This window comes from Bombyx mandarina, chromosome 16, assembly GCF_030267445.1.
Source record: "Bombyx mandarina strain Sakado chromosome 16, ASM3026744v2".
Classification (NCBI taxonomy): domain Eukaryota; kingdom Metazoa; phylum Arthropoda; class Insecta; order Lepidoptera; family Bombycidae; genus Bombyx; species Bombyx mandarina.
Window position 1 is genome coordinate 14,038,214 of NC_143222.1, and position 26,647 is coordinate 14,064,860.

The window sequence follows — 26,647 nt, forward strand, 5'->3', positions numbered from 1 at the left end:
GGTATTACATTACAAAACAAAATTGTTTCTCCAACAGTAACAACAGTACTTGCTTCGGCAGTACTTAAACTAAAATACTAACAGTAACAACATTAACGTTATTTAATGTATAAACCGTTCAATAAGAACTGCAAACTATCCCCTTGAAGCTACAGTTTATGTAGGAATAATGACTTTTTGGCGGGAACGCGAGGTGTGAAGTTGTGTGATTTGTTTTAATTTGTCTATTTAGTGTTTCTTCGGGTTTAAATGTGTAATAATAGTGGTTTATTAACTGTTTAATATCTGTGAAAGTGCACAAATGTGGGAAAATTAAACAAAGCCGCTGTACGTAACTTCTCGGTTTCCTCCAAAAAGTCCACTGAGATCTTAGTAAATGACCACCACCATTTTACTGAGATTATATTTCATTCCATATCATCTCATCTCATTTCATTTCATCCCATTTGATTAATGTCTCAAATTAATCATCTTCATTTCATTTCACTCCATAATATCACATTTCATTTCACTCCATAATATCATTTTTCATAAAAATATTAATACAAATTAAAATAAGACATGACTTAAAGGTCTCAGTTACCAGGTCATAAAATCCATTACAAATAGGACTAATTCCAGCGCACCCTGGCGGCCGTAGATTACCATTCTCGAATGTTTATAGTCTGTGGCATGTCACTTTTTACATCGAAAAAAGTCAGGATCGAAATTTTTGAGCGAGCCATAGTTTGTGGTGATAAAATTAATAATTTCAAGTAGATTAATTGTTGTAATTGATATAACTAGTTAATATCAGTAAAATAAAGTTGTGAGTGATTGATATAATATACAAAAATTTAGGAACCAGAAGTACCGTAGAATTAAATAAAATTTCGCAACCTCAAAAAACTGTTCTGCTCACAGTAAACACAGTCGGTAGTCTGGCGCTCCGTTTACAACGGGATTTTTGAACGGAACTTGGCGCCAGATTCTACCGAATCTGTGGATAATATACAAAAATTTAGGAACCAGAAGTACCGTAGAATTAAATAAAATTTCGCAACCTCAAAAAACTGTTCTGCTCACAGTAAACACAGTCGGTAGTCTGGCGCTCCGTTTACAACGGGATTTTTGAACGGAACTTGGCGCCAGATTCTACCGAATCTGTGGATAATCTGCGATAGCTAATACTCGACTCGATGGTTTGTATAAGTTGTATAAATTTTAGATATAGTTGTATATCGGTCGTATTGTCGTATTGTTTTTCTTATATTGCCATGTAGATGGAGGCGGTCGGTTAGTGCAAGTTATGTAAATTTTTGTTAAAGCTATCACAGATTAAGTCAACTTGTCTTAAATTGTCAAACACATATAATTAGTAAAATATACAATTTAAATTTTTTTATTTTTTCTAGGTTGACGACGACTTCAAAAGATGGCGTGTCGCGCGCGGCTTAGCTACTCGGTTTGTTCGTAAACAAATAGCACGTCACCGGGCCGTGCAGTTTTGTTTTGTTTACAAGTTTTGTCAAAGTTTAGCGGCTTATATAGATACTAGCGACCCGCCCTCGCTTCGCTTCGGAAACATTAAAACATACATGAAACCAAAAAAAAAAATATTAAAAAAAAAATTAAAAAAGTAGTCTATGTTCATCAGGGACAATGTCGGCTTCTAATGGAAAAAGAATTTTTCAAATCGGTCCAGTAGTTTCGGAGCCTATTCGAAACAAACAAACAAACAAATCTTTCCTCTTTATAATATTAGTATAGAAAAGTTTTATACTCACTAGGAGTATTGGGTTTTATCTGTAGTTATTTTATTCTGTTCCTCCGCTTCCGATATTGACTATAAAATACAATACATAACACAAGTAATAAAAGTAACAAGTACAAAAGATATAACAAAAAAAAAAAAATTGTGCAATTCACACGTGGTAGAAGTGAAACCTTCCAAAATTAAAATACAATTATCCTAAACGTCTTAAGTATATGTAAAATTTTGTCATTAGTAAATAATTGTAAGGTAGCGCCCTCTGTGAATTGATATTTTAATTTCACGTATAATCCTAAATTAAAATTCACTACAAGAGCTTTCATACACACGTTAGTATTAAAAAAATCTCACAGATGGCGCTGTATTAAATAGTATGTATATTTCTGTCTCATTCTTTGCTGGCTTCATCCTACACATTTTTGTATTTGTGTCTCTTACCTGTCGTTTTTTCCGTTGCATCCGGTATGAAATCACAACGATTCTAAAGAAGTTTTCACTTCAAAAATATAACACAAACTCAGTCAAGCAGTCAACTTATTCTACGGCATAATACAACATAAATATAGTAAGTTCTAATTTTTTTACGTAATGAAAAAAAATTTTGTCCAATAAGTCCCAGGTGGTCACTTTTCACCAAGGAATCTTCCGTCCCTTACTTCTCGCGGTAAACGACACCTGCGCTACGCGTCCGCTACGCCGTTACGCTACGCGCCTACGAGAGGGTCTACGCCGATGTTTTGTGTGACGTGTGGCGTAGCGGAAAAAAAATATCACGCCACTTTTTGAAATGGAAATATATCTGTCGCTCGCTCGCACCCGTGGAAGCCGCGCGTTGAACTCACCGCCGATGGAATTATAGTAAAAGCGGCTGAAGTCTTTATCTGATTTTGACAGATATGAACATGTATTGTTGGATAACTTTTTTCCTGGTGGTCCCTGGGTGAAGCGGTTCACTGGCGTGTTCATCTCGTTTGGGCGCGTCCTTTAGTGTGGCGCACTCCTGCCGGACCGCTCTACAACCAGAACCACGTGTCCACGCGGGTTAACAAAAATGCTATATCTCCGCAAATTCTCACCGGAAAAATCGGCGAGTGGTGTAGTAATGTAGGCCGTGGGGGCGCCGTCCTCGGCGTACCGTGAAACGCACGGGTTGTCACTCAAAATTCGGAGATAAGTGCACTTTTATGTCCTGAGCACGTGTTCACATATGATTTTTCCACCCTAACTTTTTTCGCAGCACTGTCTGGATGATGCTGTTTTCACTATCACGTTTGCCTTGTCAAGGCGCGTTGGTATAGCGCACTCCTGCCGGACTGCCCTATATCTGGGAACACTTGGTCAAGTGGTTTCAGGAAAAAGTGTTGTATCTCGAGAAGCTTTCACCAGAAAAATCTGAGATTGAAGGTGTGTGGCACCTTTTCCTATGATACTGCACTTGAAAATGTGCACCTCACCGATCGATATCGGGCAGCGCACGCCACTTTATGTTCCGAGCACGTGGTTTTCTCCGGTTTTTTCGGAATAAGTCCTGAACCCGACGTCTCCGCAGCCCGCGGTTTACACCGTCGAGTTCCTCGCCACTGTCCGCTTCTTTTAAGACCACTTTTACTTACAGGTTAGGTTATACCTACCACACAATCAGAGCTTTAGCTGCTAGGTTTATTATTTCTTACTATTTTAGTTATTTCTTATATATAATATATTATGTAGTATTTGCAGGAGTTTTATATGTACAATGCTTTGATATTTTATTCTTAAACTCTACATCTTTATTTATGTAATTCCTCACTCTATGTTAGTCTATAATATATATAATTATATTATGATAGCATAATTACTTGCTACAGTTTTATTCCGCTTTATAACATTTTGAGCGATTTCGATACAGTATTTTAAAAACATGTCTCTTTCTTTACTGCTTAAAATGTTTGGTACGTTTTCCCTTACAGTATTTTGATTTATTTTGTTTTCTAATTCAAACCTTTGGGGTGCAGGTATTGGGCAGTCGAAAAGGATGTGTGGGACGGATTCCCGTGTTCCAGGCTCGCATGCGCACGATGGGCTCTCTTTGCACTTAAAGCGATTCAAGTACTCCGAGAACCCACCGTGCCCTGTCATAATTTGCATAATTATGCTATCGATTTTTATTTTGCGGATCATCCGGGAAGAATATCTTAATGACCGACGCGGTTTCTCCAGTTCGATATCTGCGATTCCATTCGTCAAGCGTTGCAAGTCGAATGCTTCGCTTGGCGAATGAGACCGGGTACAGATCGTAATCAGGGCTCCTTTTGGAGCCCAAAGCGGCGCTTTTGGCAAGCTAATCAGCTCTTTCGTTGCCCTCCATCCCTGCATGGGCCTTAATGCAGAATAAGGTAACAACTTTACCCTGGAGAGATGCTGTTGTTAGATTATCTCTGCTCTCTACTGCAAGGGGATGGAGGCAACTATGATTTATGACCGTTTGTAGAGCTGCCATTGAATAGCTGTAGACTCCAAAAGAAGACGTTGAGTGTCCGAGAATTACATGTGTGGCCTTGCATATAGCCAAAAGCTCAGCTTGGTAGACGGTGCAATACCCTGGGAGAGCAAGATTGCAGGCTTTTGTTTCGGTCTCGCTGTTTCACACAGACAAGGTAGCGCCGACTTTGCCCTTAATCTTGCTCCCGTCAGTAAATATACGAACATCAAAGTCACTGTTTTGGTTGAGCTGTTCCCGATCTACCAGGCTCATGAGCCTCAGGCTGATACGCTCAGCGGGGTGTGGCACCTCAATGACCAGGGCCATCCGTTCGATCTCCCTGTCCCCCAGCTTCAGCTGAGGTACTCCCATCATGGAATCGTACAGTGAGGCCGCCTCACGTACTCTGAGATCAAGGGGGAGTATTCCAGCCAGTAGCAGTGCCCAGTTCAGGGATACCGTTCGATAGCCATTACAGGTTTTTTGTGATATCCCACGCTGGACCACTTGAACCTGTTTAATCGTCATCAGCTTCTTCGCCGCCGGTGCCCACACGCTAGCCGCGTACAGGATGATCGGCTATATAGTAGCCGAATAAATAATCTTAATTATTTCAGGGTGGAGACCCCAGCTCACTCTTGCCGCTCTAGACAGTTGCTTGTTGAAATAAAACTAGAATTTAAGCCTGGCAAAATAGGTAAATATCTTTTCCTGTCATCCATTTGCGATTGGATATAATTCAACAAATTTGGTAGTTTCCTAACATCTAAATTGCTTTCATTAATAATCTTCTTTACTTGGTCCAAATAGTAGTTTGGGATGTCATTATAATCTATAATATTGCTGAGCCCTAGCGCTAGGAGAATAGTGGGCTTGATTAATTCTTTAGGTATGTCTGTGGTATTAGGATTGACAGACACTAAAGATCTAGATAAAGATACATTTCCTATTTTAAATCTAACTTCACTCCAAAGATAATTAAAGACCCTTTCAAGTATTTTTATATTACATTTTGCAGAATTGTCGTCTATTATTTGAACTTCAAGGTTGTTATATAACTAGTCAGGTCATAAGTATTGTCACACAGTAAAAACTTTTCTTTTAGAATGCTGGCCACAAAAAAGTTTATTGAATTCGAATTTCGAATTGTTCATGGAAATAAAAATGTATACTTTTAGAATTTTACTCATTTTTAAATACGGAGTGGACGCTTAAAGAAGACCGTGTTGCAGTTACTGCGTTGCATCGTTGCGGTTACGCGCCAATTAAAATTTTTAACATACTGAAAATTTTGAATATAACCAAAAGATTCGTTTATCGTACCATCAAACGATACCATGAAGACTCTAGTGTAGATGACAGGTCAAGAAGTGGTCGCCCTCGGTCTGTTAGGACTCCAGCAGTGATAAAAGCTGTGAAGGCGCGAATTCAAAGAAATCCCAAACTTAAGCAGAAACTGTTGCCCTTCAGATGGGGTTAAGCAGAACCACGGTGAAAAGGGTGTTAAATGAAGACTTAGGGCTTCGGGCATATCGAAGAAAAACAGGACATCGTTCGAATGCTCGTCTAATGGACCTGAGACTGAAGAGATGCCGCGCTTTGTTGAAGCGGTACGCGGGAAAAAAATATCGAGAAATTCTTTTTTCGGATGAAAAAATTTATTAAAAATTTACCGTAGAAGAGAGCTACAACAAACAAAATGATAAGGTGTACGCACACAGTAGTGAAGAAGCGAGCAACCGTATTCCGCGTGTCTAACGAGGTCATTTTCCATCCTCGCTCATGGTATGGTTGGGAGTTTCTTATTGGGGCTTAACAGAGGTACATTTTTGTGAGAAAGGTGTAAAAACGAATGCAGTTGTGTATCAAAATACAGTCCTGACGAACCTTGTGGAACCTGTTTCTCATACCATGTTTAATAACAGGCACTGGGTATTCCAACAAGATTCGGCGCCAGCTCATAGAGCGAAGAGCACACAAGACTGGCTGGCGGCGCTTGAAATCGACTTCATCCGGCACGAAGACTGGCCCTCCTCCAGTCCAGATTTGAAGCCGTTAGATTACAAGATATGGCAACACTTGGAGGAAAAGGCGTGCTCAAAGCCTCATCCCAATTTGGAGTCACTCAAGACATCCTTGATTAAGGCAGCCGCCGATATTGACATGGACCTAGTTCGTGCTGCGATAGACGACTGGCTGCGCAGATTGAAGGCCTGTATTCAAAATCACGGAGGTCATTTTGAATAAACTTTAGTGTCATAAAAATCTATGTTTTGTTAAGTTCATTTTGGTATATGAATAGTTACATAATGAATAAACTTGTTTCAATTATTTTACATTAAACATGTGACAGAATTTATGACCTGACTAGGTATATTCCGATGGCCTTCCTGCAGATATTCGCCACGTGAGTGTTGAAAGTCAGCCTGTCGTCTATTGTGACACCAAGGAGTTTTATTTCCCTGGATATGCCAATGTCGATCCCTCTCATCCTCAGAGGTGGAGTGTCGTGTTTGAGTTTTCTAGTGATAACCATCACTTTGTTTTTTTGAGGCGCAAATTTAAGCTTATTTTTGACACCCCACGTCCGACCATGTTCGAGAACGACATTGGCGCGTCCTTGCACCTCTAATGCAGTGTTACCATCGAAGACAAGCACGACGTCGTCAGCGAAGGCCTGACCATACTCACCCCCATTCTCTAAGCTTTTTAAGAGGGGGTCCAAGAGGAGGTTCCACAAGATTGGTCCTCCCATAGAACCCTGGACACACCCCTTGGTAGTGAGCTTAGTGCACTCCTCTCCCGCATACCTAACCACTATCTCTTTGTTCCTCAGGTAGCTATCAAATACCTTTCTGAGGTTTCAGCAGGCACTTTTCCTCAGCCAGTCGGACTCGTATAGCTGGCCACCAGGCGCTATCGAAGGCTCCCTCTATGTCCAAAGAAACCAGAACAATTATTTTCTTTTCATCTAATTTCCTGTAAATATGTTGCATTAGATTATAGAGGGAGTCTCGGTGCTTCTCTGGGGCATGAATCCGTACTGGCGAGTACTCATTTTAGGCAGCAGGTGGAATTTGAGGCGTGACACTAACATTTTTTCATATATTTTGCCGAGTATTGGCAGTAGACCAATTGCTCTATATGCTTTAGGGGTGGCATAGTCACTCCTTCCCGGTTTTTTCAACACCACGACCGTAGCTTTCTTCCAAAGCTCTGGAAAGTGATGATATGCCAGACACTTGTTCAAAAATATTAAGAGTGCATCACTGTGGTTCCTGGTGACGTGTTGGCAAATGTCTGCAGTAAAGCCATCCGCTCCCGGGGCCTTTTTCGGGTTAAAGGATTCGCTGGCCCGTTGTAGCTCCGCCATCGTGAATAGTGGGTCGCAGAGCTCAACTTGCTTGCCATCATTCACTTTTTCACATTTTTTGGTTGGCATCGACTCCACGCAAGCGTCCGTAATTGATTTAGTAAGACTTGTGATGTTGTTAAGTTCAACACTTCGTACATTCGTGAATTCAGCGGTGGTAAACTTATTTTCTAGTAATTTTTGATTTAGTTGCTTACGAAAACTCATCCAATTGGCTTTTTTTGTGTTGAACAACCTAATGGTCCTACTTATTTTTGTGCCCTTAGATTTTTGCAACCGAATACTAAATACTATGCCGTTGTGGTCCGCGCTCGTCGGGCCCTCGTCAACTCTCCGGTCTGTCACTATGCCAATTAAGTCTGCAGAACAAGCTGTTACATCCACAAAATTTTGGTATCGCTTACCCCCTCGGATGTTATCAAAGGTTGGAGTTTACCCTCTGTTTTGTATGTGTAGCCCCAGCTCATTGAGGGCACCCAGCATCTCTTCACCTCGGTGGTCATTTAATGGGCTCCACCATGAGCTTTAAGCGTTGACGTCACCTCGAATAATCCACTTTTTAGACCCGATTTCTTTGTCGATCCGCACTAGATGTTCTAAGTCAGGAGTGATGGGCTGACCGCCCTCGGAGTTCTCAAAGTAAAAAGAGACAAACATGATCTCCCAAGCACCGGTACGAAGTCCCACCACAACGATATTATTTGTGGGAGCTTCGGATATTGGACTACGTTTAGTCAGGGTTAAAGACAGCTATCGCTGCTTTAACTGTTCCGTCTCCTGGACTAGTGCTTTGGAAGATTTTTACGCCCCTGTAATTCTTCATCGCCCTGGACGCCCCGACATACGGTTCCTGAATTAGGGCTGCTGATATACCGCGATTTTTCGCTTCGATCAGCAGCTCGTTGGTCGCTAGCTTCATGCGTTAGAGGTTCGCCTGTACTATTTTATAGCGAGTAAGTCCATTCTGGGCGCCCTCAGCAATAGGCTATTGTTCAGTGGGCCAGGTCGTCCCATTTCCTACGTATTGGGCAATCGTGGCGCAGTTCTTGCAAATTGGAGGTACCTCAGCTAGAAATTCGGTACATTCCGACTTTAGATGTCGCCATACGCATTAGAGGGCCGCGCCACAGTGGCTGCAAAGGGCCGGTGGACCTTTGCAGCCACCGTGGCTTCCCATGCCCATAGCCCAGGCAACGTGTGCATTGGACCAATGGTGTTTGGTCTTCGGCCTTAACCCGCTGGAGATCGATATGGACCTTCCCAGCCTCCACCACCCTCTGCCAGACAGTCGGGAAAGCTCCGATGACTACATGGGTGGTGTGGATTCCTGGTTTTCTTCCTATATTTTATAGAAATTCTGCTTTCCTCCTCATCGAGGCCGCGGAAAACAGCTCGGTTCTGATTTCTCAGGGCTTTATATATGTCTTCGTCAGTATTGACCTGCAAGACGTCCCTGAGGATCAGAAACGGATCCCTGTTCCTCACCTCCCCGATGGTGAGATCAGCAGCTTTCCTTTCAAGCCGATCCCTTACTTTGCTTCTCTCCTCCTTCGTCCCAAAACCCATGATCACCTTCCTGCCTTTTCCTTTCCTGACTCTCTCTACCTTTATCCAGCATTCCTTGGCATCTACTATATGTCGGACTTTCTCCAGTACCTCCTCTCCCGAATCTTTTTCCACCTTCGAGGAAACCACCATAGAGTGAAAAAGATTTTGTAAGAAAAGACAAAATTTTGGATTTCCGAAGGCGTAGAACGCACTTCATGCCGGCCACTGACATGCGCGCAAACATTCGAACAATGTACGAATATTTGCGCGCATGTGAAGGGCCGTCAAACATTCATTCGCAAACTTAGCAGCTGTGCAAATGGGTTCGCATACTCAATTTGCGAACCCGTTTGCGCTTCCTCCTACACTTGTTTACGAATGTCTCAGTCTTGCTTGCGATTTTGTGAATCATGGACAATGAAGATGATTATATTAGTGCGGTTGGACTGTTTTACCTATGTTCATATACTTACATATATCATATGTTGCATGAAACGGAGCGGCGCAATCGCCATCCGCGGAAGAGAAGACGTATTTGGATGAGTAGATTGTACAGCGAAAGAACTAAGTAGATAACCTACTTTGCATTTTGTTAAAGAAAAGAAAGATATTTAATAGCCGTTTTAAATTATCTCTTTCTTTCAGGCACTCCCTGGACAAATCATTAACCGATCTGTTACCTGAACCTGTCAGTCATTTTGGAAATTTTTGTAGAATGTTAAGTATAGACTTCGAGTTATTGCTGCAGAAAGTCGATCCGTTGATATCCAAGAAAGATACAAAATGGAGGCAAGCTGTTCCTTCTAAGCACCGATTAGCAATGACATTAAGATTTTTGGCCACTGGTGATAGTTACATGAGCATGCAATATCTCTTCAAAATATCAAATCAAGTAATTGGTACAATCGTACCTGAAGTTTGTGAAGCTATTATTCAAGTCTTAAAAAGGGAAGTAAAGGTAAATGATAGAAATTTTCTTTTCTAATTGTTATATTAAGTATTAAAAAAACCAAATGACATTACTTAAATCAATCTGAATCCTCATTCATACTGGACATCTTATAAGCCTGAGATATTATATCTTTATGGTTTCCTAATGGTTGCCCAATGGTATGGTTGGTCAATGGCGGTGGTGGAGTTATAATCTGTGAGAGTATTTTTATTTTATTTCTAGAAGTACTGGTCTTTAGGGGCTTAGAGTTTATATTAGTTAAATTTTCAGTAGACAATAATGTTGACATATTAGGAGACTGTATATTTATATCATACTTTCCGGGCTGCGAATACGTAGATTCATACTGCGTTGTGGATGGCTCCGGTGTGTGGTTATATGACACTCTTTTAAAATCAGATGATGGAGATGGAGTATAAATGTTTAATGTAGACGTGCGGCTTGACGAGGATTGTTCATTTAATTTGGATCTTGCTTTCATTTCATACTTAAAAATTAAATTATGTATGTCATGAGTTAACATAAGCCTGTCATCTTCACTTAATTTTTTTAATTTTTGCGCCACGAGTTGTCCAAACAAGTCATTTTCATCGGTCTGTTTTTGTAGATTTCTCTCTTTTACAAGGGAGAAGGCCTCATCCAACTGTTTCTTTACTTGCAATAAGTCCTTTGCACCCGAAGTATTTTTTAGTTTGTAGCACCGTTCATACTGCGGTGATTCGTTTCCACTGCCCATGTCTGATTCTCTGGACAGAGGTATTTCAGAATTTGATGTTGTTGGTTCCTGAAACATCATTAACACTACAACATTGTTGTGTAAATAACATTTTTTTCCAGCTACCAAGCACAGAAAATGATTGGCTACAGATATCAGAAGGCTTTCGAAATATATTTCCACATTGCTGTGGAACATTGGATGGCAAGCATGTGGTGTTAGAATCACCTATTCATAGCGGCTCTGACTACATTAATTACAAGAAAACTTTTAGTGTTGTGCTCCTGGCTCTAGTGGACAAAAACTATTTATTCTTATTTGCCGACATAGGATGCCAAGGGAGAATGAGTGATGGTGGAGTATTACAAAATAGCATTTTATGGAAAAAGATTAATAATAATACAATGAACATGCCACAGCCAAACCCTCTCCCAGGAAGAAATATGAATGTGCCATACGTATTTATTGCAGATAGTGCATTTGCGTTAAGCCAACACATCATGAAGCCATATCCCGGTAACCATAGCGAGAACAGCATAGAAAGAAAGTTTAATCGCAATTTATCCAAAGCCAGAGTAATAGTTGAAAGTGTGTTCGGGGTTATGGCATCAGTATTTAGAGTTTTTAAAAAACCTATTTTACTTCAACCTGAAAATGCAGCCCATATCACTACGACATGCGTACTTTTACATAATTTTTTGAGGAGAAGTAGAACCTCATCGAGAATATACACACCCCGTGGAGTCTTTGACCGCATAGAGAACGGTCAGTTGCATTCTGGAAGCTGGAGAAACGACAACGCGAATCATGGACTCCTACCGGTTGCTTTGGTTCCCAGGCGAAGCTCAAATGCTGCTCATATGATTAGGGCTGAGTTTGCAGAATATTTTATGCAAATCTAAACGATAAATAAATGTTCCAAATAAAATGTTTGGTAGATACAACTTAAACAACTCTTTTATTTTGTGCTTACCTCAGTGTTTATGGTGTTGTTGTATTCGTACACTGGCCTCAAGAAACTGTGCATTGCCTCAAATGCAAACCATGTTGGCTGGTACACATCATCCGTACTTGAACCAGTGGTGAAGGAGTCTTTCAGTTTTTTTAAGTGTTCTCTATATGCGGCCATTAGAGAATTTCTCTTCTTTTTTAATTCATTAATAGAACATTCAGAAGAAAAACAGTTTTTAATTCTTTCCCAGGCGTCATTAGCGGCCATTCTGTTTTTATGGGATTTCTTTTGAGGATCCCATATGGTAGATTCGTTTTGCAGAAGTTCAATGAACTCCATTACCTTGGTATTATTCCAATCCATAATGAAGGTTCGCTACACGGTAGAAGTCACGAACTACGAAAATGGCGAAACGTCCGTTATCTTCGCAATCGTCGGCGCAATTGGGCAAACGAATGTGTGGGAGACTACGCGAAGGTTCGAGGTTCGCGCGCTTTGATGTTTGTTAAAAAACCGACACAGCTTGGAAAACCACGAATGTAGCGAAAACTTTGCATACTCATTTGCAAATGTCGTCCCACACTTGCGGGTTTGCGTATTCGTGCGCATGTGAGTGACCGGTGTCAGAAGATAGAGCGGATCAGTAAGTATCTAATAGGTATGTTGAATTTGCAAAAGCAACAAGGAACCTTGACAAAACAATTAATTTTTGAATATTTTCAGGTCAAAAAGATGGGGGTGTCAAAAAATTACGTCACACTGCTGCGATTTCTAGTTTGAAGGGTCGGTGCGTGCTTACAACCCGGTTGCACTTTAAAATCGCAAAAATCGAAGAAGAGAGAATCCTGAATACTTGGACCTACCCGAAGTATGTCGTTAACGGAAAATCCGGATGCGGTGACAGCTGACCCATAAAAAAAAACACGTATTTTTGTGCTTTCGCTACTGTCCTTCAATACGGCGTGATGACATAAAAAGTATGATAGTGGCGGTATTGGAGTATTAGATTTAGATAGGTGACCTAAGCCGGCATATTCACGGAGGAACTCTGTATACTGTGACTTTAACTTACAATTTCTACGCAACCCTTTCTCTAGCGGCCGTTTTCAATAACGTATCTGAGTTTTCGGATAGATAGCTATCTCCGAATATCAGCAAGAGCGTATCTATCCTTAGTTTGCGTTTCACAATTACGGATAAGTGCTATCTCTCTTTAACCAACAGTAGATAGCTTCTTCCCTCCGATTTATCCGAGCCTCTTGATACGTTTCGTTCTACTACAAATACGAAACAACATCAGGATCAAGACTTATTTTATTTTATTCTAAATTATAACTATAATTTAACCAGCATATTGTAGACTATCATAAACACATTTGTTTATAACAAAAAGTAATAAAAACATATGTAGATTTTTTTAAATTGGACGTATTGCTATTTTTATCCTAGTCGAAATTATGAAACGAAACGTTTTGACAGTCCGTTTGCCAATAAGCAGTGATCAGTTTCTTTTGTTTGTTTTTCTATTGTTTACCTACTATATTAGATGATGACTTACCTCCAAAACGCTTTAAAACTTTCGTTTATAATTCTAAGTGTGTTTATAATTAAAGAGCTACAGTGAAATAAAATGAATTCTGTAAGTATCTATGAAGTACATTGATAATAATAATTTTACTTTGAAAACTTTGAGTTCAAGTTTAGAAAATATATCTTTTTCAGTCAAGAAACGCAGCAACCATGACAAAAGATGAGACGATGATTCTAGCAGAACTTGTGGCGGCGAAAAAACATTTCAATAATAAGGCAACAAATGCCACAAACAATAAATTGAAGCAGCAGGCTTGGCGAACCCTTGTAAATGATTTTAATTCGTCGATTCGTCGTTTCCCACGAACTCCATCGCAGCTTCGACTAAAATGGGAAAACTTAAAGAACGCTACGGCAACATAAGAAACAACCTTAGTAAGGTTAGTCCACAGATTCGGTAGAATCTGGCGCCAAGTTCCGTTCAAAAATCCCGTTGTAAACGGAGCGCCAGACTACCGACTGTGTTTACTGTGAGCAGAACAGTTTTTTGAGGTTGCGAAATTTTATTTAATTCTACGGTACTTCTGGTTCCTAAATTGTATATTATATCAATCACTCACAACTTTATTTTACTGATATTAACTAGTTATATCAATTACAACAATTAATCTACTTGAAATTATTAATTTTATCACCACAAACTATGGCTCGCTCAAAAATTTCGATCCTGACTTTTTTCGATGTAAAAAGTGACATGCCACAGACTATAAATATTCGAGAATGGTAATCTACGGCCGCCAGGGTGCGCTGGAATTATTCCTATTTGTAATGGATTTTATGACCTGGTAACTGAGACCTTTAAGTCATGTCTTATTTTAATTTATATTCATATTTTTATGAAAAATGATATTATGCAGTGAAATGAAATGTGATATTATGGAGTGAAATGAAATGAAGATGATTAATTTGAGACATTAATCAAATGGGATGAAATGAAATGAGATGAGATGATATGAGATGAGATGATATGGAATGAAATATAATCTCAGTAAAATGGTGGTGGTCATTTACTAAGATCTCAGTGGACTTTTTGGAGGAAACCGAGAAGTTACGTACAGTGGCTTTGTTTCATTTTCCCACATTTGTGCACTTTCACAGATATTAAACAGTTAATAAACCACTATTATTACACATTTAAACCCGAAGAAACACTAAATAGACAAATTAAAACAAATCACACAACTTCACACCTCGCGTTCCCGCCAAAAAGTCATTATTCCTACATAAACTGTAGCTTCAAGGGGATAGTTTGCAGTTCTTATTGAACGGTTTATACATTAAATAACGTTAATGTTGTTACTGTTAGTATTTTAGTTTAAGTACTGCCGAAGCAAGTACTGTTGTTACTGTTGGAGAAACAATTTTGTTTTGTAATGTAATACCGAAATACTTTACGAGATGGCGTTACAAAAAATCCCTTCCCAAAACTATAAAACCGTTGTGATTGTCTACGAATAATAAATAATATAATAACTAATATTTATTCGTAGGTGATTGTTTAAGATGCTATGAATATTTCGGTTTTGATTTCATCAAAATAACTTGAACTTTACTACTGAATTCCGAAGAAAATTCTAATTAAGGCTGAGTTAAGTTCAGCTTTTTATTTAAGCCTCTTACTGTAGTTTTTAAATTACATTTATGCGGATTGATGTTTCAAGGCTTTCAGATTTTAATTTTAAATTCTGAAATAATTAAGAACAGCGTCATCTACCCTTCACATTTGAAACAAAATTTAATTCGGTTTAAATTTGTAAAAGTTGATGTTGATTATTATTACACTGTAACGCAGCGTTCCGTTTCGCGGGGCAACAGCAGCCAAAGGGAATGTGACTCAGGTCCGTGCCGCGACGACCCACCCCGCGCTACCCGCGCCCGCGCATCTTTTGCATCATTCGCACCCCCAATTAGTGCGCGCCAGACTTTGAAGTGGAATACACGCGTGCCCGGTCGATACCGGAACTGACAACCCGAGAGTCTCATGCCAGTCGGGCACCTAACATTAAACTGGCAGCCCAAGCGCGGGCCCTTTAACTAGTATTTCGGAGTGAATCTACGTAATTACGACACGTACTCGTCGTCAGTCACGGCGTCAATCCCCCTTCCGACTAGGCGCGTCAATACCCCCGCCCCCGCCGTTCGCCCAATCACGATGTTCGACCAGCCCATACCGTGGGCCCCGAAGGTCAAATATTTAGGCGTCACCCTCGACAGTAGGATGACATTCCGCCCCCACATCAAGACGGTACGCGATCGTGCCGCCTTCATTCTAGGACGTCTCTACCCGATGATATGTAGGCGAAGTAAAATGTCCCTTAGAAATAAGGTGACACTCTACAAAACTTGCATACGCCCCGTCATGACCTATGCAAGTGTAGTGTTCGCTCACGCTGCCCGCATACACTTAAAATCCTTTCAAATCATTCAATCCCGTTTTTGCAGGATAGCCGTCGGAGCCCCGTGGTTCGTCAGGAACGTCGACCTCCATGACGACCTGGACTTAGAGTCCATCAGTATAGTAATCGGCAAACTTCTTGAGCAAATGACCTTGACTGCGCAGAACCGAATTTTAGATCACTTTGGTGGTGAGGGTGAGGCGCGACGGCAGGGGAAATCGTATCGAGCGCGTTATTGGTAGATCAGTCGAACCTTGCGTCCCGCACCGCGCCCTCATTCCGCTTGCTCCCAAAAGTACGCTTGCGTACAGTGGAAAGTCTATCGTTATTAATCATTAAGTTATTTGTTATAATTGCTTGTGGACTTTGTTGCCATTGCTATTTGTTGAGTGTTTGTTGATTTTTTATAAAACATACACTATGCCGTGACAAACTGGTGTAGTACTTAAAAGAAAGGGTAGAAAATTTGTGTACGACGTATATTGCTTCTTTATAAAACAGGGGAAGAATGATATGGAAAAATTAAAACAGACTTCGGAAGCAACAAAAACATCAGTGAGTACTGTTAGGTGCATTATTAACGAAGCTAAAGGCTCTGGCTTGCTCGCCGTGTTTCGGACTCCGGGTAAGAAAAGATCAGGGAAGAAGAAAGTTACCGGAATGGATAGTTTCGTTCAATCTGTAATAAAAAGATGTAATCATAATAACTACATAACAAGCAGCGAAACTCCGTACCGTAGAAAGGCTTCGAAAAATTTAAAGAAGATATAAATTTTAATGGCTCGGAATGAAGCTTACGACGGATTATGAAAGAGCTAGGATTCAGATGGAAAAAAAGAACAGAAAATAATCGGAAGCTGGTAAATGAAAAAAGTAACATTCGATTACTACGAATCGAATATCTTCAAAAAATAATTAATTATAGACAAAAAAGAAGACCGAATCGACCGAGTTGTAAACTACGCCGATGAGCCCTATGTCGACTCATCACGATGATAGCGACTCGGGTGATGAAAACAGTGATGATGATGATGGTCAAGATTATGATAACGCAAAAAAAATTACAAATACCAGCTTCGATTCAACTGAACCAAGACCTGGCAACAGCTCTAGTTTTGACTTAATAGAAGGAATATCTATTTTACCCCAAGATTAAATTATTACAATTATTAACCTATATGTTTTGTTGATGTTCTAATAAATATATAAATAAATACATATGTTGATTTTAATAATTTAATAGCATTATGACGCAGAGTAAGTAATGTTTTTGCACATGAGCGTACCATGCGCAAACTTACCCCCACTACGTCAACAAATGCTCAAGAAGTTTGCCGGTTATTATAAGTATCTGCAGTCGGCGTCCATGCGCCACTTCGATAAAGCGGCACGACACGAGAACCCTCTCATCGTGGCCGCCGGTAACTACATTCCCGATCCTGCGGACAGAATGGAAAGCAGTCGACGTCGCCCAAAACACGTCATCTCGGATCCGCCCGATCCACTAACGGTGCTTTTAGGTAATTCAAGCACCGGTCACCGTTCTCGTCGAACCCGTCGCTTGCGACGAAGGGCTCGACGAGTAAATTAACTCTCAGACACAGCCCACTGAGTTTCTCGCCGGATCTTCTCAGTGGGTCGCGTTTCCGATCCGGTGGTAGATTCTGCGAAGCACGACTCTTGCTAGGGTTCGTGTTAGCAACATCGTCAGGTTTGAGCCCCGTGAGCTCACCTACTAAAGTTAGGGTTACGCTGACATAGCCGCTAGGGCTATCAGCTTAGGTAGGAAGAAAAAAAAAAAAAAAAAAAAAAAGGCGTCAATCCGATTTTCAAGACGTTGAAGAAGAAATTGGTTCAACCGCGGGACCGACGCCAACATTTACCGCAAACAACATGGCGTCATTACAAGAAAGTCAAATGGCAGCATTCGAACGCCTACTCGACCGAGTTTTTGAGCATAAAACTCAACTCGAATCATCAGCAACACCGACGTCGGAGCCGACATCGCCGCCTTCCTCGACGCCCGCTCACCATTCTGGGAACTTCGCGTCATGCACGGCGCGGTTCAGCGGAGCGCCCGGCGACTCACTCGACGGTTTCCTTGACGCGGTCGAATCATACAAAGATTGTGCTGACGTAGGACACGCCATCGCGTTACGAGGACTCTCGATGTTACTAACCGGAAATGCAGCCGTGTGGTGGCAAGGCGTTAAAGCTAGCATCACTTCCTGGGACGACGCTTTATCATCGTTACGAAGCGCTTTCGGTGATTGCAGACCGCCCCATCGAGTCTACTTAGAGCTCTTCAAAATGTCGCAAGGACAAAGAGAGAAGACGGAGATCTTCGTTGCCAGAGCACGAGCCCTACTAGCTCGACTCCCACCTGGTGACCTTAGTGAGAAAGTTCAAATTGATATGCTTTACGGCCTTCTACACCGTCGTGTTCGTAAAAGATTAAGAAGAGACGAAATAACTTCATACGACACGTTATTAAAGAAAACGCGCCATATCGAGGACTCCATCTACGAGACCAGTCCGCCTGAATTTATTCATCATCCTCAGCGAGCCACGCCACGTTCATCGGGTAGTACCGTAGGCGAAGTTCCCACCGGTGCTTCGACTTCGCAGCATACATACGCGCGGATGACGCCGCGGAAAATATTCAACTCGGGCGCAGCTGGCGGCCCGCCACGCGACGACAGCGCTGCGCCGAGCACCGTTCGAGTCCCCGCGCCTCGCTACACGAACACTGATAATGTATCATCTACGTCGATTGTTAAAAGACTGTTCTGTGTTTATTGCAAAAAGTACGGACATATTCGTGATGAGTGTTTAAAATTAGCGTCAAAAACGAAATTCGACAACGAAAATACGCAAGCTGTATCCTCGTGTTACGGGTGTGGTACCAAAGGTGTTACTCGGTCTCAGTGTACAAAGTGTAACGCAAGTTATTACGCCGTCGACGCTGCACGGACCCGATCAGTCACATCCGATTTACCTATTGGTAAAGTAAATACACAGCTGTCAAGTTCAGTGAACTCTATTCATCGCGACAGCTCGTTGCATACAGCTTGCACTTCAAACACCGTAAAGTCGTCCATTTATATTAATAATCGTAAACAATGTTTTGTTGATAATGAAAATAATTATTATCCTACCGATTTTAAGGCGATTCTTCCTCCGCGCTTTTTCGGTACTGATAACAAGGTTAGACTTCAAAATTATTCTAGACTTAATCATAATATAAACAATAATATTAGTTCTAGGAATAGGCCCCTGATGCGTTACTCGAGTGGTACCGAACCAAAACATAGTTATTCCGAGGTACCAAGTGGCCGCGATAGGGTGGGTGACCATGATGAACGAAAATAGGGTGACCATGGAAAACGTCGGACATTTTTCGACGATTAATTCTAATGTGAAAAGTGTTGCCCAGAGTAACTCTACTGAGCACCAGGTTAGGTTAAGACCAATTTTAAGTGTTCAAATTTTAGGTATACGAGGTAATGCTTTGTTGGATACGGGAGCTAAGAGTAGCGTTGCCGGTGCGTTGCTTTATGAATTGCTGTTAAAGCATAACCATCCGTGTGAGGAAACCAGGCGTCGGGTGAGGCTTGCAGACGGTTCCGCGCGCACCCGCCGAGTTTTGCTCACTACTCTAGAAGTAAGGATAAGTCCCGAAAGGTCAGTAACCCTTGAATTTACTGTTTTTCCAGATGCTCAAAATAATGAAACTTTGCTTGGCATGGATTTTTTGGTGGCGGCAGGTATTGTGCTTGACTTTGCTTCATCCACTTGGCATTTTTCGGGAAAACGGGTTACCTATCCAATTGAATATGAGTGCCCTAAGCCATGCATGTTTGCTTCTACTGCTGACTTCCTGCGTGATGATAAGGGTTCTATGCTTGGCTCCGATGAACGGCAGCAGCTATCACATTTATAGCAGCAGAATGGAGACATCTTTAGGGTGGGGGGAGCCCCAACCCTTTACGCCGAGCACCACATTGATACCGGTGATCATCCGCCTATATCGGTACCGCCGTATAGGCTCACTCCTGTGCTTCAACAGCGAGGAGAGGTTCTCGCAATCGATTTGTTCGGGCCACTGCCAGAAGGAGAGCAGGGGGAGCGATGGGTACTCCTGGTAGAGGATGTAGCTACAAGATGGGTAGAACTCTACGCACTTGTTGATGCCACCGCCGTGGCTTGCTCCCGAGTCCTACTGGAAGAGTATTTCCTTCGTTATGGCTTGCTTATGCGTCTAGGGGTGTAACACGTAAGTTCATGCCACGACGGGATGGCCCGTATCGCGTAGTAAAGATAGTTAGTCCTACAACGTACTTCATAGCAGACTTGTCAAACAATGTCATCGGCAAGTATCACACCGCGGATTTAACCCACTCTCCGTCAAATTCAAGTACGGATCCAATTATGCCAAAGAGGCAGAGAGGAAGGCCGCGTCTTCAGACTAACAGTCCCAAGTTGGACTCGGGACGCGTTCCCGACTTGGAGGGGGAGTATGTAACGCAGCGTTCCGTTTCGCGGGGCAACAGCAGCCAAAGAGAATGTGACTCAGGTCCGTGCCGCGACGACCCACCCCGCGCTACCCGCGCCCGCGCATCTGTTGCATCATTCGCACCCCCAATTAGTGCGCGCCAGACTTTGAAGCGGAATACACGCGTCCCCGGTCGATACCGGAACTGACAACCCGAGAGTCTCATGCCAGTCGGGCACCTAACATTAAAACACTAATTAATTGAGCGTTTCATTAGCTTTTAAGCTGAGTGACTATTTATAATTTATTTTTATTAAGTAATAAATGAGCAAAAAATAATACTTAACAAAAAGATATGAAATCCGAACAAAAACAGTTTCACTGTAAAAAATTGCGCCAAGTCCACGTTTATAAAACTCATCTCAATAACATTTGCACTTTACAAAAAAAAGAAGACTTCAATAGCTTTCATTCTCTACAAAAATATGTGAAATACAAAAAAATACCAAGAAACCGTCATAAAGATGAAAAAATTAAAAAAAAATTGTTGAAAATTTAAAAATAAAAAAATAAAAATTTTATCGTACTTGGCGCGCGTCATTGAGTACCCCAAAAATTTTCGGAAGAATTTCAACCCGAAAAAAAAACCATTTTGCTTTAATATACAGTGAAAGCTGAAAAAGTTACCCAGGTTGTCTTTTTCGGTCTTGTTAGCGTTTTATGAGAAATTGAGACAGAACTACGGTAATTTTCAACAGCTCTCACTAGAATTTTTTCAAATGTTTTGAAGCCAACGTATACATACGTATCGACTCGTAAGTAGTTTGTATTTGTATAAGCGAACACGAGAGGGTGTTTAGTTCAAATCATAAAAGATGAGTGGGAAATGAAAAAAATTAAAATAACATACGTATGAGATGTCGATTTTACTTAACTTTTGTAAAACTTATTATGAAATAATAATTCATTAATTACATTTATGCATTTCATAGGTTGACCTACTTATAAATTTCTAAACATTGAAAGGATGTTCATTTATCCTGAAAAATTTGGGGTACTCAATGACGCGCGCCAAGTACGATAAAATTTTTATTTTTTTATTTTTAAATTTTCAACAATTTTTTTTTAATTTTTTCATCTTTATGACGGTTTCTTGGTATTTTTTTGTATTTCACATATTTTTGTAGAGAATGAAAGCTATTGAAGTCTTCTTTTTTTTGTAAAGTGCAAATGTTATTGAGATGAGTTTTATAAACGTGGACTTGGCGCAATTTTTTACAGTGAAACTGTTTTTGTTCGGATATAATTAGTTGATTGTTTGTCTCTAATAACACATTGATAAACATGATTTTTTCTTCAGGTTGCCGTAGTATTTGAAATAATTATGCTCTTTGTTACAGGCTGGAGGTGGTAAGGATTGCAGATGAAATTTTGGATAAAGCATGCACATTGTTGTAGGTCACATATAATATTTTTAACACTTTTACAGCCAAGCGGAAACAAGATGGAAGAAAAGAAATGCAAGGCTAGCATAGGGACAATGCATTAGCAGAATATCTAATAGCAAAAAAGAGACTTGACTTGGAAAATAAAGAAAAGGAGATTGTTGTAGCAAAAGTTAAGTTAGATTTAGATAATTTAAAAAATTAAAAATTACTTAAAAGGAATATTAAATTTCATTAATTAAGTAGGCAATAATAATTTTATGTTAGATAGTTTTTTAAGTATATGTACAAATTCTAAATTAAATATCTTGCATGTACTAACTACCATGTAATTATCATTTTGGAAAATAAAAAATAGTCAAATTATCTTTGGAGTTTATTTTATAAATTATCTTTGGAAGCAATTATTTATAAGTACATAGTTGTATTTCAGATGTAAGTTTTGAAAAATTGTTACGAACAATTATATTATTTTCCTGTAATGTATCTGCGACTGAAATTTCTGATTCTAATTCTTCTAAATTCATACTTCTGACGATATTATGCAGCATGGCAGCTATAATAACAGCTTGCATATTTTCTAGTTTTAATCTACTTTTCAATGATATACAGGGAGTCTTCTTTTACAAACACCAATGCATCTGAAAATTATACATTATTCGCTTAAATTATTTTACAATACAGTATAACAAGCTCTTAACTAAAAAAAAAGATTACCTCTCTATAGTATTTCTTGTTTTAATATGTGATTCATTTTAAATCGTTCCGATTGAGTATGTGGGTTAATTAATCACATTAAAAGATAGGGTTGTGGGGATAGCCTCTATCGGCAAGCAAATAGCAATTTCCAAGTCCACCTTGTTATCAATGTTCTCTTGATATGTAGATAATTTATTATAATAGTGTCATATTAAATTCATATAAACACCTAAATATATAATATAAATAAATAAAAATATAATAATAATATATAATAATAATAATATAAATAAGGTAATATAAATAAGAAATACCTTTTCAATCGGAATGGTTAATTATAGTTGTATCATGAGCAGACCCAGGTCATCAAGCAACAACATTTTGAAACATCAATGATGCATTGCACACAAATTACACATTCAAAATACTCTTTTTCTATTTCTAAATTCCTCTCCTATATTTGAATCTGTAACACAAATATAAAATGTAGAGGTATCAGTGTGTAATAAGAATGAAGGTAAATAGCCTACCAGGTTATTGTATTAGTATATGAATGTCATTTAGGGCACCATGGGAATCCAGCAGTATTATAGAATTCCTGTTGAGTGTGATTTTGTAACACAACAAAAATTAGGTATAATTTTGCTATTGCTATAAACAAATATAAGTTGTAATAACGAGTACTTTTATGGTTAAAATTTATCTTACCTTTTTGACGTTACACTCAAATATGGTCTCATTAAATTAATCAATTCATTCACAACACCTTTGCTCAGAAATCTATAGTCAAATTCGTAATTATTGATCTTCGCCATGTAATTCAGACGATCTTTATTTTCCTAACCATATGATATCGGCCTCACTATCACTATCTGCATCACAATCCATTATCATTTGAAATAATTCCATATCACTATCATCACTGCTACAATATGCCAATATGAAGAGAAACAATTATTAAATTATAGCGATTTACTTTCGAAAGATAAACATGTAACCGGCCGATTTTGACAGATAAGCGAATGCCCATACTAGAGATAGCGCCGCCTACCGGAGAGTTACTTAAAACTCATATTGAAACGGAAGTAAGCACGATTTGTATGAGCGTTCTATCTTTAGCAGGCTATCCGTCCTCCCGACGATGGATAAATAAATCCGATAGGAACTGCTGCCCGTCGATAGGTTATTGGAACGTAAGTAAGGACAAAAATATAGATTTGTCTATCTTTAGTAACCGAAACTAGGGATAGATAGGTTATTGAAAACGGCCGTAGATTAAGGAAACATTTTTTTTGCTGTATTGTATGAGTCACCCAGACAGTCCGGGGACTCAAGCATAGATAATCTGACACAAAATCTACCTGATTCTAATCTGGTGGTGTTTTCTACAAAATGATCTTCTGGAGCCTTATCCTCAATGTTTTTTTTTTGTTTTGGGGCAACTCTTCTATCTCCCAAAATTTAGATAACATTTCATGAATGTTTGTTGTATTAGATGGGTTATGTACTGCAGCATGATTGCAATGTATAATAGAATGATGTGTGGTTAAATTATGTTTGGATGAATGATGTTTGGACGAATGATGAATAAATGTATTGTTGTTTCGTGATATGTTGTTTATGTTGCCACCGACCAACCAACCAAATTTAGAATTAATTAACTTAACATTACGAGGGCCTTTTTTTTTTTTTTTTTCGGGCCGGGGGCCGAACCTTATACGAGGTATGTGAGACTCAACGATCTGCAGGTGTTGAGAGCAGATCGCGGGCCCAAGGATTTTGGGGCCCACCCACTAAACGACTCCCCTGCACTCTTACACCCGACGTCCGATCCTCTCCGAGGTCAGAACCCGGATGAGGTAGGGGGGTTACCGCGGTCACCCCAAGGACGCCCAGCCGACGGAGCCTTCGAGGCGAATCGAAGGCTCTGAAACGTCGGCCGTCTCGGTACGGCAGCCCGTCAGGCCGCCCAGACAGTGCCGCTGGTGTCCCGGAATACCCCGCTGGACCAGAACCAGCCTGCCGGGTCGGGACGCGATACACCGCCAACCGATCGCTCTTTCGTAACTCCTTGGCAGCGCGCTAGAGTGCTGGTAGCGCGCCGCGCGGCCTCTACCCCCTCAGGTCGCCCCTTGACTTTCACCGGGGGGAAGCCGCCATCTACAGGGGCCGGAGTCGGGCAAAGGCCCTTCTCCGGCCCCCGGCTCGGCGGCGACGGATAGGTGCGGAGAGGGATGAGCTCTCCCTCTCTCGTTCCGCCGCCTCCTTCTGCGAGATGGTGTACTCGCAAAAGTCGAGCATCGCCTTCCAGGACTCATCGCTGCCGAGCATCGTGGCCACGACGGTCGGCAGCGATAAGTCCGGTCCTATTTGCGAGACAAGGACACGGCGTTGCTCCAGCCATGCGGGGCAATATGCGAGCGTATGCTCGACCTTGTCCTCGTCGCAGTCACAGTGGTGACACTCCATCGTCGGTTCCCTCCGGGCGATGCGATGCAGGTACCGGCCAAAACACCCATGGCCGGTAAGCATCTGCGTTAACCGGAAGGTGAAACGCCGTTGGTCACGGTTCGCCCATTCCGCGAGGACCGGGCGCACCGCCTCGACGGTCCGGAGACCGGCCGATGGGTTCGCCAAGCGGCGAGACCACGCCTCCAGCACAGACCGCCGAGATTGGAGCCTCCGCGCTCTAATCGCTCCTTCTCCAACATTACTAGGGCCTATGGAATGTTTTTCGCTACCCAAGATGTCCCAAAAAATATCTGATCCAATCAAGAGGTCGATTGGACCAGGTTGGTGGAAAGAAGGATCGGCTAGTTTAATAATATTAGGTATATTTAAATGTTTGATGTTGATAGGAGTGTCCGATTACATTTAGTATATCAATGGATCTAGATTTAAGTGACAACCTTTGCATTAAAGATTTAGTGATAAACGAAAATTGACTCCCACAGTCTAAAAAGGCACGTACAGTAGATTTTTCTTTAGTGTTTGGATTGGATACTTCGATTAATACTGTGGACAGTAGCACATCACTAGAGTCGTAACTGCACACAGCGGAGCTACTTACGACCGCAGTATTAGACTGGTTGAGAAGTGTATTGTGTCGCCTATTATATTCGCGACAGCTGCTTAATCGACAGACAGTCACTGAATGGCCGGCTCTCAAACAATTAGCGCATAATTTTAAATTTTCAACCTCAGACCATCTTTCCTTTATGTTTTTTGATATAAATATGGGACAATTATAGATTCGATGGTTTTCTTTACAAATGAGACTTTCTTTACAAGAAGATGAATAATTTTGAGTGTTGCTGGTAAACGATTTCACATGGATTGGTTTATTATTATTAGTAGGGGCTGGGTGACGCGAGGTATTTAGTAATGTCTTGGTAGGGTTATCAAATTTGTTTCTATTTAAAGCCTCGAGAACGTCAGCACGATCGACCAAAAACTTAAAGAATTGTTGTAAAGTAGGTACATCGTCGATGCTATTACGCGTCTCCTCCCACTTCGTTAGCTTCGTATTATCAAGCTTGGAAGACAGCATGAAGATAATAACCATATCCCAATGATCAGTCGGCTGTCTCAAGCTAGATAGCGCCCGTAAATTTTTGGTTACATGAGCCACCAAGAAACTTAGTGACCTTTCCGACTCGCGAGTAATGGACTGAATATTGAATAGCGATTTAAGGTGTTGGTTAATAAGTAATCGTTTATTATTGTATCGCGCACAAAGTAGTTCCCAGGCCTCTGCATAGTTCGCCGAGGACACTTCGAGATTAGAAATTACGCGCGCTGCGTCGCCCTCCAAATATGAAATTAAATAATGGAACTTGTGTATGTTCGTTATATGTTCGTTTTTATGCACTAGGTTTACAAAAGTATCATGAAATTCAACCAGTGAAAATAGGACCCATTGAATTTAGAAATTTGAATTTGCGGTAATTTTACACCAACATTGTGATGATCGAGAGTACACTGAGCTTGCTGGAAGATCGATTTGCGTCTATCTTCATCTTTAATCGAATTTTGTTGATCGATAATATTTTTTGCTGTGACAATGTTTGTTATAATCTCCTGCTCAATGTTGTCTCTTTCATCGATTTCGAAGTCAAGATTATTAGAATTTAAGACCTCGATTTCACTTTGCAACGCATCAAACCTTGTTGAAAGTCCCTCAAATCTGTCAAGTTTAAGTGATAGTTCAGTTAGCTCAACATTTGATAATGTTGACTGTAGAATCAGCTTGTCGAGATAGTTTTTAA

General features: G+C 40.6%; 2 protein-coding genes and 1 long non-coding RNA gene across 4 annotated transcripts in view; 1 reads left to right on the forward strand and 2 right to left on the reverse strand.

The window, feature by feature from the left end:
* The window catches only part of LOC149501375 (uncharacterized), a 79,279-nt gene that overhangs the window by 32,589 nt on the left and 20,043 nt on the right, over window positions 1-26,647 (reverse strand). The gene's annotated exons all lie outside the window — the stretch shown is intronic.
* Window positions 10,108-12,202, reverse strand: LOC149501377 (uncharacterized). The gene is made up of 2 exons (XM_089733929.1): window positions 11,776-12,202; window positions 10,108-11,030 (listed from the first exon to the last, which is right to left on the reverse strand). Exons 1-2 carry the CDS (start codon window positions 12,115-12,117, stop codon window positions 10,164-10,166), a joined length of 1,209 nt encoding a protein of 402 aa, XP_089590055.1. The 5' UTR covers window positions 12,118-12,202; the 3' UTR covers window positions 10,108-10,163.
* LOC149501378 (uncharacterized) lies at window positions 17,560-22,046 on the forward strand. 2 transcript variants are annotated; one of them, XM_089733673.1, is made up of 3 exons: window positions 17,560-18,947; window positions 19,235-19,424; window positions 19,687-22,046. In XM_089733673.1, exons 1-2 carry the CDS (start codon window positions 17,634-17,636, stop codon window positions 19,310-19,312), a joined length of 1,392 nt encoding a protein of 463 aa, XP_089589799.1. In that variant the 5' UTR covers window positions 17,560-17,633; the 3' UTR covers window positions 19,313-19,424; window positions 19,687-22,046. The 2 variants fall into 2 exon arrangements, with proteins under 2 accessions (XP_089589799.1, XP_089589798.1); XM_089733672.1 differs by having other exon boundaries at window positions 17,560-19,424.